This window comes from Pungitius pungitius, chromosome 4, assembly GCF_949316345.1.
Source record: "Pungitius pungitius chromosome 4, fPunPun2.1, whole genome shotgun sequence".
In the NCBI taxonomy this organism is placed as follows: domain Eukaryota; kingdom Metazoa; phylum Chordata; class Actinopteri; order Perciformes; family Gasterosteidae; genus Pungitius; species Pungitius pungitius.
This window is the reverse complement of record NC_084903.1, coordinates 22,982,910-22,995,696: the sequence shown is the minus strand read 5'-3', so window position 1 is coordinate 22,995,696 and position 12,787 is coordinate 22,982,910. Positions and strand designations below refer to the sequence as shown.

General features: G+C 47.7%; 1 protein-coding gene across 2 annotated transcripts in view; it reads right to left on the bottom strand.

Annotated features, from left to right (window-relative positions):
- Nucleotides 1-11,487, bottom strand: part of luzp2 (leucine zipper protein 2) — a 91,946-nt gene extending 80,459 nt beyond the window's left edge. Inside the window, exon 1 of one of the 2 annotated variants that reach the window (XM_037482013.2) lies at nucleotides 11,272-11,487. In XM_037482013.2, coding sequence (XP_037337910.2) covers nucleotides 11,272-11,333 — 62 coding nt within the window. In that variant the 5' untranslated portion in view covers nucleotides 11,334-11,487. The remainder of the gene's footprint in view (nucleotides 1-11,271) is intronic. The other variant, XM_037482025.2, reaches the window with a different exon arrangement.
- Between the last annotated feature and the right edge of the window lie 1,300 nt (nucleotides 11,488-12,787).

The window sequence follows — 12,787 nt, the reverse complement described above, 5'->3', positions numbered from 1 at the left end:
CTGCCTGAAGGCATAGCTATGAGTATTTTGCAATTTTTTGGCCTTAAAAAACCCATAATCATAATTATATCATTCTGATACGCAATATTTTTGTTTACTCCAAAGTTCCGTGTGCCAAACAACGCCAACCTGGTTCTACAATTTGGAACTCGCACAGCATGCATAATTCACTCGCCAGAATGAAGACATTAAACCGTTCCCAGCAACAGATGCGAATTATTCATAAGGCCCGCAGGTGGGAAGACACAATGAGCTTTGTAGTGCAGATTCACACCGACAACAGGTTGTGGTGTCCAAACCCACATGACTTTGTGATGAGTCTGACTTCTAGGGGGAAGACTTCCTGAACATGCTCAGGAAGTCCCTGTGCACGCCGGATAAACTTATATTGTTTGTTGAGACGTTTTTCCCTCATTACGATATTCTCATCACACGCCGTGTGACTTGGACTCGGAACGGATATTAATTGCTTCACGGTGTTGCTGATCTAGATCTTTCCTGTTGTGGAATGTGATCTTCTTAAACCGTTCGTGTTGGCAATCTGAGCATAAAGAAATAGGGAAGATTATGAAGATTGAAGGGCAGATGTTCCGATCTAAATATTTAATGGTTTGAAAGTGTGACTGCTGTTTACATATGGTGCATTTTTTATATCCACATCCACTAGTATTTAAACCCAAACGAGTCATGCAGACTGCACGAATGAATGTCTCTTCTAATGCGGCGATGTGACAGCACAGCTTTGTGCTGTCACATCGCCGCATTAGAAGAGACATTCATTTGTGAGCCTGATCTCACAAAGAAGGTATTAAATATGCAGATGAATGTGCCTTTCTGTTTATTATTTTCTTCAAGGTATATATCAATACAGGTGTATTAACCAGTGAGTCCTGCCCGGCTCTTGTTTAGTGATGACAACATTGGCCCATTTCGATAGATTTGGTGCACGGACTTCCTGTTTTAATATCTTCAACAGTATCCTGGAAGAATAATCCCAAACACCTGCATTCGTCCTCTGGGGACTTTCATAAAGCCCATTAAATCAGTGGTAATCCACACAGCAGTCATCAAATGCTCATCTTGCCAAACATGCCAGGGTGGTTTGTTTGGTGAAACTTATTCATCATCTTGAGGTGAGTTTGGTGAATGCAGCTCCCACAACCTCCACTTCATCCGTGTTTATTCAGCATTCCAAAAGGGCTGCAGTGCAACTGTGCCCCTATTAGACGGATCAGAAGATCAGAGACCCATTAGAAGGGATCTCTCCTCCCAGCAGTCGGGTCGGGACGGCGAGCGAGCCCAGGGACGGCTGTGTTCGAACCGACGGCGCACGACCCGCACGACCCGCACGCCGTCACTTTTGTCATTGTGATGAAGCGTCAAGGAGCATTTTAATAGTGCCCCCCCCCCCCCACCACCACCTTCCTCCTCCTCCTTGGTGTAAGCTGATTGCAGCTGATGGGATGCAACCAACAGCGCGTGCACGTTACGCTCGTACAAGAGAACCGTGTTGCGTACGTGGGTAGCCGGGTTGTTTTTATGTAAATATTCAAACCTTTCAGATAACCTGCGGCTCTCTCCTCTGGCGTTTCGGGGGGGGGGTTGGACTGTGTGTGTGTGTGTGTGTGGGCGGGGGCGGGGGGGTAAATTGACATTCGCTGGAGTATGCCACCCTCCTGTCATTTTGTCAACACCATCACTGTGTGGAGCTCAGCCAAGCGGGACGTCTGACAGACAGGCAAATGGGAGCGGTGGACTCGAGCAACATAACACCCTCTCGCCGGCCTCTGTGTGCCCGCCGGGCCGGGTTCAGTGCACACGCCAAAGAACCACAGACCACATTCTGGGGACCCGGGCGGCCTCTTTTCTTTTTCTCCGCTGGTTTGCAGTTGTCTCGAGGAGGAAATTAAAGAAATAATTTCAGGGGCACGGACTGATCAGAGGGATGGAATCAGCGAGAAGTGGAACCGCATGGACGCGTTTCCATCTGTTGGCACATAGCAGAGCTGACACTAAAAATGGATTGGCAAGTGACCCCTTTGATCCAGATGCATTGCTGGAAAAGAATTATGGGATGGGTTTTTTTTGTTTTGTACGGCAAGGAATCCGCTTGAAGAATTGATAAGCGGTTAAAAAAAAAAAAATGGCACATTGCTAATGAGAAGCCACGAATGCAGTTAGATAAAAATCCCAACAAGGCAGGAAATATAGTTCTAATTTAAATCTGCCCTTAGTTTTATGCAGGCCACAAATCCGTGCAGGTCGTATTTCCTCAGGACACCTTTTTCCCTTTTGCAGGGAATGAGCTCGAGTCTCAAAAGTGCCATCCAGCGCTGCGGTCTGCAGGCGTGAATCGCTCCATCAAAACGTGAAACAAAAGCAGCCGCGAGTGGGACCGCCGCCGCGGTGCAACACATCGCTAAACGGTGTGTGTCTGCTGAAATCCCGCCTCTTCCTACACGCTCATACTTATCAGTCAGGTGTCATGGCGAAAAACACTGGAGGAACAGGTGCGATAGGGGACTCGAATGGAACCAGCACTTGTCAAGACAGGATGGATCCTGACACCGGAATATGCCCAGGAAATGATTAGATAAACATTACAGAATCCGCCCGGGCGTCTTCGAGGAGGTGTGCTGGCGGCTGATAAAGGAGTCAGATTTATGTAGCCTTCACCAAAAGAAGGAGATATTATGCTTCTTGGAAAAAGGGTACGCGGGAGCCGGGCCGTGATCTACAGTATAGTCAGCGGAGAAGCACCGAACAGACAGGGGGGGGCGGGGAAGGGGGGGGGGGGGGGGTTCATAAAATGGCAGGAAATGAAAAACAGCGCTAGTTCGGCAGGTCTACGTGTTATCTTCGGGAATCAATTTTAGCTCTTGAACATTACTTTGCTTTGTTTTTCTTTGAATATTTACGGTGCATCCCAGTGAGCCGTGTTTCCCCCCTCGACCACCGGTGCCTTGGCCGGTACTCCAGCCGAGTTGTATATTAGAGGAAAGAGCTTAGTAATCATGTGGGCAACTCGTTCCGTTGAATTATGCTTAAGACCAGTGACAGCCGCGCAGTGAATTCCGGCCGCTCAGACACCCGTCCAGCCGGCCGCTCTCCACACCGTGATCGGACCGCAATAACTCAACGACGTGGCGCCCGCAAGAAGGCTCGCCCCCCCCCCCCCCTCAGTCCGCTCCACCCGCACCAAAAAATGAACTTCAAATCGACATCATTCTCAACTGCAATAACCCCCCTGGTGTCCACGTGTGGACCACAGCAGATCGGAAGCCAGGCGACAGCAGGGAGGGTTCTGATCTGATGCAGCACTGCTGGCTCGAAACCGCCTGTTCGGCTATAATTTCCAGACGGATGGGGATCCCACCCCCCAGAATGCCGCAGGAAAGCGAATCCCCGCCCCTCGCTGCGCTGTGTTCAAACAACAGCTGTATGCAGCAGGTCATGGGGCTTGTTCACCTGCATTTCCCTTGTGCAGCTCCCCGCGGAGTCGCACAAGGGAAAATGTCGTCAAAAAACTCGTCTACCGTGAGGCTCCATTCACTCCGGAACAATCTCTGCTTATTCATTAACACATTATCGCACGTGCATCATTTCAGCCTTCAGATCACCTTGATAGGACAATATCTACAAATGCCTGTTTCAAAAAAAGTAGTGTATAGAAGACGGGAAGCACTTGAATCAGCCTTCGAATGGCTCTCAACATGGCGGTGCCTGGCAGCTAACGGTGCTAATCGCAAGGGAAGCGCTTGCAAAGTTCATTGTTTACTTGAGCGGGGAACAGGAGGGTGGGGGGGGGGCGACACTTCCTTGCACCCCCACTGGCAGTCGGGAAGGTGTCATCGGCTGTTTGTTCTATTTGTGAGGATCGTTGAAGCATGTCTCTAATCATACTAAACCATTTTTATCTTGATTGATCCACCTCAGAGGCGGTGTCCTTATTCTCATTGCATGCACCATGTCAGGTTATATTTCGGGAAATGGTTCAGAAAGGTGCAATATATATATTTATATATAGGTAACATGCAAAGACAAATGCTGTGAATCAGTAGATGGGTTGATACAAAAAGACCAACCACTGAGGACATGGTCAAAGTATCGCGAGCAAACCTGCATTTTGTATGATTTTCTTCTCCTGTTCAATCCAAAACCAATAATTTCAAATCCTCTGATCCTCCTAACGTTCCGTGAGCGATGTCTCTGAGAACTGGAACGTTCCACAGTGAGCTAATTAAAACTGCAGCAAATAACTAAATTTGCAAAATGGATGGATCGCTGGTGGCAGCTTGATGATTAGAGAAGTGGTTAGTGACAGGGAGCTGAATCACAACTAACTTAAGGCTGAAAAAAGGTGTACAAGTAACACCAAGCCCCCCCCCCTCCCCCCTCCCCTCCCATTCAACCGCCTGAGCACCAAAGTAACTGCTTCAGTGGAGCTGTTCAATGGAGACCATGTGATCTGTGAAGGGCAGCTCCCCTGTGGGAGAAGGGGTGTCGGTGTCCATGTGAAACATGGCGTTGCTGGAAAGGACCGTGTCTGCTTAAATAAAAAGGAGAAAAAAATACATTTTTCATGTCCCTCAGTCAGTCGGGACGACGGGTGACATTTAAACTATCTGCTGGGGCTTTTGCAATCAATGGATCGGCAAGGATTTCTGTCATGTTAAAGAATCGTGGGAGAGAACATTGCTCAAGGAGGTTTATCTGTTTATCATTTGTACAGAAGATTCTAATGTCAAATGTCAAAAGAGGGTCCAAACATACCTCTTTTTTATGTATATTTGCCCTGAACTTGCCGCAAAGAAACGTTGAAAAGTGTTTCAACATGGGAAAAATATTCAAATACAAAAATCTTCTTTTAAAAAGCCTAAGCCTTTTAAATAAAAATCATTCAGTAATATAACTGCAATCTTCAGTGTCGTCTATAAAATCATTTAAATTTTATGCGAGTGTGTCTCATGACATTAAAACTCTGGCTTTATTAAAATACTGAATGAGGCAGCACTGGGGAAAAATACTCTGGAATATAAAAATAGTGTCAAGTAGGAGCATTGTTCAAGTGTCTGCTTTCTATAGACAAATAGCACAATTAGTAGTAATTATGTTGCTGTAAATTCGGTGAAAGATGAAACACAAAATGACTGCGCTGCAGTCATGTCTTTCCAAATTGTCATAATGATTATGACCAAACACACGTTTTGTGGGGCCACAGTGACCTTTCATAAGCAAACAAGTGACCTTGATCCAGAGCGGACGTTGTTTTGGGCCTCACGCAACGCACTTCCTTTAAATGCATTTCACAGACAGAACGAGACGGACACGAGGTCACAGTGACCTTAACCGGGCAACACAAATTTAAATTCATGTGAAATTCAAAGGAATTTCAGACAGAGGTTTTTCTGCGAAATTCCATTTGGACGATGACCCTAAAAAAAAACATGACGAGTCATTGTGTAAATAAAAGGTGGGAATATGAGAATGCAGAAGCATCAAGTCAAGAATCCAAAGCTACTGGCTTCATCAACTACTTTGATGAGGTAATTTTTTATCAGTTCGTCACTTCTCCAACAAAAATCCAAAATCCAAAATTCTGTGGTTCTAGCAAACAAGACATTTTATGGCATCCCCAAAAAGCCCGAAGTTCAAATGTCAAGGACATAGTTTTTCTGTCACTTTCTAAACAAAGCAATAATCACCTGATTCATCCATGATGAATAACTAGTTGCTCTTATAGTAATCAGCCTCGAAAATACATTAAATTGTTGTTTCTATATATATATATATATAGTATTTATATCAAACTGCACTGACCCAGAAATCCGATTCAAACAAGATGACATCCCACAAAGTTAAATTCAAGTTGACCTAAATCTAAATGCCGGTATTGAAATCTGCATCAAAGAGGATTCGAAGCGTCAGTCCACATGAGCACATATCTGATGCATTCTCCTTCAGCCTCCATGGAATAGCTGCGAGGCGAAAAGAGGCCTTCGTTGCTTTTGTTTATTACGTTTATACGTCTCACACTCAGACTGTAAAACAAAAAAAGCCAAGCCTTCCACTAACGGAACACGAGCGTCATGTTTACAGCGACTGAGCAATTAAGTGGCTGCCAATTACCACAGGGAGTGTGACGACTCAAAGCTGATATCAATACTGACAGCAGCGAGGGACAGGAATGAAGAGACGGTTGAAAGAACGATCATTTTGCATTAAAACTACAGCTTGCTTGAATGAAAAGGGACCGGGGTAGCGCCACAACAGGTAGAACGCAGTCATCTGAGCAGAAAAGTCCAAGGAAACCAAATGGACCATTTTTAGTTTCATATTAACGGTGAATCCAGTAGTGTTGCAAGGTGTGAGTTATTCCGCTTGTAGTGATGAGCCCACAGATCATTGTTAGCCAGCCCTGCAGCTGTGTTTTAGCATTTTTCAGCTCTTTGTTTTTAGCTTGCTCGATGGCAAACTCCGCTCTCTACGGGTGTCCCCGGGTGGGGGGGGGGGGGGGGGGGCAGCCAACAGCTGTTTTCAGAAAGAAAAATAATAAAAGCTCTTAAAACCCACTCCACACGACCGGCCCAGCAGCCGATTTGCAAGTGAACATCGAGCAAGCTAAAGAGCTAAATATGTCCTTAAATAAAGGAGACCAGAGCAGAGCTAAAGGTGTAGTGCCAACACTTTACATCGTATTCTGAGCCAGCTAATGTGGTGACTCGTGATGACACCACATCCACCACATCAGGCCGGACATGCTGCTCCCTCCTTCGACACCACGCAAGTATTCAGTCCGCCTACAAGGCGCCGCCGCGATCGAACGATAAAAAACCTTCTGTGTTCTGGGAAGCGCGCTGACCACGCCATTCACCTCACACACCCCTCCCTGGGCTGGAAAAACTAAGCGCTGCTTGGAGCTTCAAGCGTTCTTCGGAGAACCAACGCGAGCGCCGGCGGCGCGGTACCCCGAGATGTGGCCCTGAAAACAGAAGGCGCGGCGACTCGTCACCACTCGCTGATGCGTTTAATTACTTTCCCATTTGTGGGAGACACCCAAGGTCCTGTTTATCGCGGCCCACTTCATCGTCGGCGTGTGCTCAGTGCGGTTGCCATGGTGTGACCATTATGCCACGTCCCCCGAATTTCAACAATCATCCAGACAGATCCAGACATTACCGGGCTGCAAAATGCAATTAGGAGACCAAACACTTACAGAGATGTCTCTGCTTTACTGCAGATGTCGTCTGACGGCATGAAACGCTGTGACCGTTTTTATTCATTTTTCTTTCTCGTCGCCCCAGCAAAATCGTGGCACAGATCACTGGTGCTGCACATTAAAGGTCACTCGGAGGTCAACCTTGATTAAACGCGTGCCCTTTCTTTAAGGTGGCCCGTCACTCCGGCCAGACACTTTAAAGCCATTCCCGCCAAACTGCTGCTCTGCAAAATGCATAAATGTTTTTAGCTCAAGGGTGGCCGGTCAGAGAGGCTCGTACGGCGTCTCCGGGTATAAACAGGAACCAGTTCATTTAGATAACGATGGAGGCTTTCACTCGATAGCAGACGGCGCACACAGCGCGACTTAAAGGAAGAGAATAAGGAGAGCTTTTGTTTTTCATCCGAGGGCTAAAGTAACGCCGAGGGATAGGAGGACGGATTATTTGCATTTGGTCATTACCCTGCTAACCATTTGCACTCCATCAGCGTATAGATTGACGTTGCCATTTCCCCTCTCTGGTCAATAGTTAGGTCTAATTCCTCATCAGTTCCCCCCTCAACCTCGAGTCGATTCTCAGATCCCCAATGCCGGAGACAATATTTGTGAACCGCTGGACTCTACCCCTTCGTATCTTCCATCTCCGCGTTGCAGAGTGCAAAGCGAACCCGAATCCCGACAGGAGTGCTCACTGCCTCTGTACATCTTGTTTGGATGCAAATGATGATCGGTGGATTGTTTTGCAACTTTGCAAACATGTGACGGGTTGAGACAAAGAAGCCCCCCGCTGTGAGTAATGAATGTGAGGCCGAGGGGCTTTTCAGCGGGCGCCCAAACGAGACGTTCTATCCTCGAAAGCGCTTTCTGTCTGTGATGGAAAAAGCGTAGATATTAGAGGCCTAATGGCATATTTTGTGGGACTGCCGAACGTGTCACGGAGCAATGACAGGACGTTTTGAACAAATCCAACGTACGAGGAAAGTGTACATGGTCAACAACACCACTTACAATGTAGAACAATTCTGTCTGCCTTGTTAATTGTTACATCTTGTGATCAATCTTCCGTGTCAGACCCTTTAAAGAGAATTTCAATTCGTAGCTACAGGCAGATATTAAGATAAAGTGATTCGGCTGTGTCTGCGCTCTATGTATAATGCAGGGCTCTCCATATTCCTTTTAATTGCAGTCCAAAATACTCATAAATATTTGATGTTGCGGAGATCCCACCAGATATCCGAAAAGAGCCTGCTAAAGGTAAGACTAAGACATCAAAGACGAAGTCAAGAAAATGTGTCATACATGTTCCAAAGGAAACCGCCCGAAGGGGAATGTTTGCTGTTTGATCTGCACGCAGAAGAGTAAGCAGGCGAAATGCAGAGGAGCAGCATCACACTCTGACCGCCATGGCCCGAAGACCAATTGATTCCCTCGCCCCGAACTCCGATTATGTGGCAATCCACTCTATTAGTTATAGTGAAATTCATCTCAACAGCAGCACTCCTATGAGTGTTTGAGAAATCAACATTGCATGCGTTTTGAAAGAGATTATCTTAACATCCTTGTTTCAGCATCCGTCGTCGCACGGATTAGGTCGAGAAGGCTTTTGGACTTGAAGGCTGCGAAACAAGAATTGAGACCAAAGCAATCAAACTCAACTCGAAATGGGCCCTCAAGGCGACTCTTTCAGGTCACGCGGTGGAGGCTGTGGTTAACGTACGAAATGGATTCGCTCATGCGCCACTGATGTGCTGATAGCGAGTCGAGCTGAGCGAGGCGGAGCAACGGACGAGACGGCGGGAGTCGCAACTCATTTTGGCGCCGCGGGGTGCACCTAGCAGTCGCTCTGTCCTCGGCGTTACGCCATTACCAGCCAAGAAATGAGGATGTCACAAATGATGAGACCCGCGACCTGCAGGATAACAACAAAAGATGTGACAGCAGTTTGAGGAAGCCGTCGGCAGAAAGGGAGGATATTAGGACGGCCGGAGAGTTCCCTCGGCTTCGCTCGTGTTTTTGATGATATGAAAGGAAAAGACTGAAAGAAATGTCCGAAATGAATTCAGTTTGAAATGAGATACCTTCAAGAAATGACAAGCAACGGTCCAGAATTCTGTAAAAAAGCTTTTAATAATCTGACCATGTCAGCAACCATTAAACCAGCTTGAAATGCATCACAGCCAACTGGTGTTTCCCCTCTGGGGGGGCGGTGCGAGATCAAAAGACAACACATAGCGGGAAAATGTTAATTACCGATTGGATTTCAGAAGCAGACCTACCTCTGGATCATTGGAGGGGAGACAATAATATCAACCACAGCAGGAAGAGACAAGTAATCAACCAGTTTGACCTTTCATCGAATTCAATCATGGACGCTTGTCGTGATGAAATTGCATTTAGCCGTCCTTGTAGGTGCCAAAATCTTTTAATTAAAATGAGGGATCCACTGATCCACCTTTTTTTTTTCCGTCCCGACAGCGAAACCCGTCCCTCTGGGTATTGGACAGTGACGAGAACCGATCAGGTATCAGTGTTTAATCAATAAGCGGGAACGCTTCACCGCGGGGACGAGACTCGGGTCGCCCTCTCGTGGGGAGGGAGACATCAGGCTTGACTTAAAAAACGCGTCCCTGTACAAGGACAATGGCCATTTAGCAGTAGGACTTATATCAATATCATATACTATTTTTTTTCTTTTCCTATTTCCTATATTAGGTCACAGAAGTGTCCCCGTTTTCAAACCAAAAGCCCTGATGATGTGGTCATTCCATCTCATGGCATCGCCCCACCTCCAAGAGGTAGCACAACATCTGTGATGATGCCTCCCTCCCTCCCTCTCCACTTAGCCCCCGAAAGACGCCCCCCCCCCCACCCCCCCGGCAGGTCGACGAGGCCACACACCACTTCAAAATACAGCCAGAGACACGGAGCATCAAATCAAACTCCAACCAGCGCTCTAACGCTTCCACAGTTGAAACCGATAAAGCACAGCGTGTCCGTCTGCACGAGCCGAAAACAAAAAGGCCGTTTCCAGGGCCGACGCCTGGAGGTTATTTATGTATCTGCTGTATTTGAGCGCGTGTAGGTGTGTTGAAGGGCGTGCATGGTTGCCACACGGGCCCCTTCGTTGTATTACCTAATCATTGTCCGCATCTGGCTTTTAGAGATGCGTGAAACGTAGGGAGAAAAAAAACCCAGTATTTATCTTCTGTAAAAACTGGAGGCAAGGAGGAAAGAAGTCATGGAAGCAGCCGTGTGCTGGGCCACTCTGGGGGAACATTTTGGTCTTTCTCTATTCAGCAGACTTGAAAAGCCAGCTGACTCCCTCAGCTTCCTGCGTTCAGCAGCTACCTGGCAGGGAAGCAGTGTCAGAAATGTTTGGGATTCTCTTTGGGGGTGGGGGGGTCCACTGAGGCAAGTTTTCTAAAGCCTGCCTCCCTGCGTGCGATGTCTCCATGGGGCACAGTGGCCCCCATCGAGGCGGAGGAGAAGGACGATTTTATCAATGGTTCAATTAATCATCATACTCCCCTTCTCCGAGCTCCCTCTTACTCAGCCTACATCACACACACACACACACACACACACACACACACACACACACACCTGCTCTTTTCCAAGACACTGCAACACAAGTATCCTTGTCCCCCCCCCTCCCTCCACAGGCTTCAACTTGCCCCCCTCCCAGACCAGCAGACAGAAAAAGTCCCCAAAAAGCAGCGTCACCACAATTCAGGAGGCATCGCATCCCAGTAAAGGACAACTGTTTCCCAGCCAACTAGCGGAGACAACAGCCTGTGGTCAGATAGAAAGGACATTAAAAGATGCGGGGGGGGGGGGGGGACTGGAAGGTTCTCTCAAGCCCCCCCTCCCGGCATGCTGAAGCAGGGCTCCGCGTGGCAGGACGGAACAGACCCTTCCGATCAGTGATCGGAGATCGGAGATTGCCAACAGCGCGCGCGAGCCCCCCGGTCTGTGGGCTGTGGGGGGGGGCAAACACCCCCCCCCCCCAAACCTCCCCCCAAAGCCTCCCCCAACCCCCGCGTCTCTCTTACCTGGTGTTGAGGCTCAACGCTGGACAGAGAAGCAGTAAGAAAATAGCTCGGATGAATTTCATAGCTGTCTCACACTCCTTTCCCGCTCCTTCTCAGACGCGTTCTGCCTCTCCCCCCGTCTCCGACTCTCACTCTCTCTCTCTCTCTCCCTCTCTCTCACCCCGTCTCCGACTCTCTCTCTCTCCCTCTCTCTCCCTCTCACTCTCTCTCCCCCCCCTCTCTCTCTCTCCTTCTCTCTCTCTCTCTCACCGCCCGCCTGTTTTGTTTTTTTTGCTTTTTTTGAGCGCACCCTCCTACGCGCACACATGCGCGCTCAGCAAGACGCGCACGCGGTGAGGGAGACAAAAAGCAACGCAGGAGGGCTCAGGCAGTGCGGGGGGGTGGGGGGGGGTCAGGGATCTGTCTTCTTTAGACAACACGGAGACACGCCGAAGGAAGGAAGGAAGGAAGAAAGGGGGGGCGGGGGTCGGGGGGGGGGGGGGGGGTAATGATGTAAGCGGACGAGCACGTCTTTAGTGAGACGCATTCCCGCCATTGTTCGGCTGCTGTATAAAAGGCTTCGGGGTTCATCGGGTCACGTGCTGCAAGGTCACCATTCAGACAGATGGAGGAGTGTGATTCAGCCTGAAAGGCAAAAATAAAAAACGCCATTTCCTTTTAATCGAGCAAATATTGGAAAGGATTTTAAAATTCAAACACAAACTAATAAAGTAAGATGTGATTCTAAAACAATGCAGAATAAATACAAGTATAACCATTTCTTTTAACAATAGTTTTAAATTGAGAACTGTTCGTGGATAAAACATTTGTATTAACTAATAAAAAATAGTAAAATAAGCAATAATTGCAAATACATTTTTAAAAAATCTTATTCATAAATATGTGACAAATCAAGAACCCCCATCGATTTGATGCAGAGAATATACTTAACTCCAACATCATTATCATCCATGGCTAATTTACTGCAATCATTGGCCACAATGGACCTGTGTCGAAATGTTGGTAAAGCTAAAGAAGCCTTTTGGCCGATACATTGACACACAAACCGCACAACACAACGCAATGCAGGCGACAAGAACCACTCCCGCTCTAAAAAGAACATTTTCTTCAGCCCAAGATATTAATGAAATTCATAAAATAAAATCAATTTGATGGAAAAAGATGATGTGGATCTTTTCTCACATTATGGCATACTCTATTTGCCGGAAAGGGGGAGGGGGGGGGGTTAAATTCTGCGTAATAATTTGAGATGCACGGCTGTCAAATGGAAATGTGATGGAATCGTGCCGGGCCTCGGCCTTCACCCCCCCCCCCCCCCCCCCCCCCCACCCCCCCACCCTCCACCATCTGCATCGCTCAGGAAATCAAGGTCCACCTCACGAAAGTAAGAACAAAATGCGGGCGACTCCGAGCCGGTTAGTACAGGAGGAATATTAAGCAGTCCGTGCAAAGGGTGGAGGTCACTCACCACAGGCCTGATAAATGATTCCCATTACGGCTCTAATGGAGTATTGGA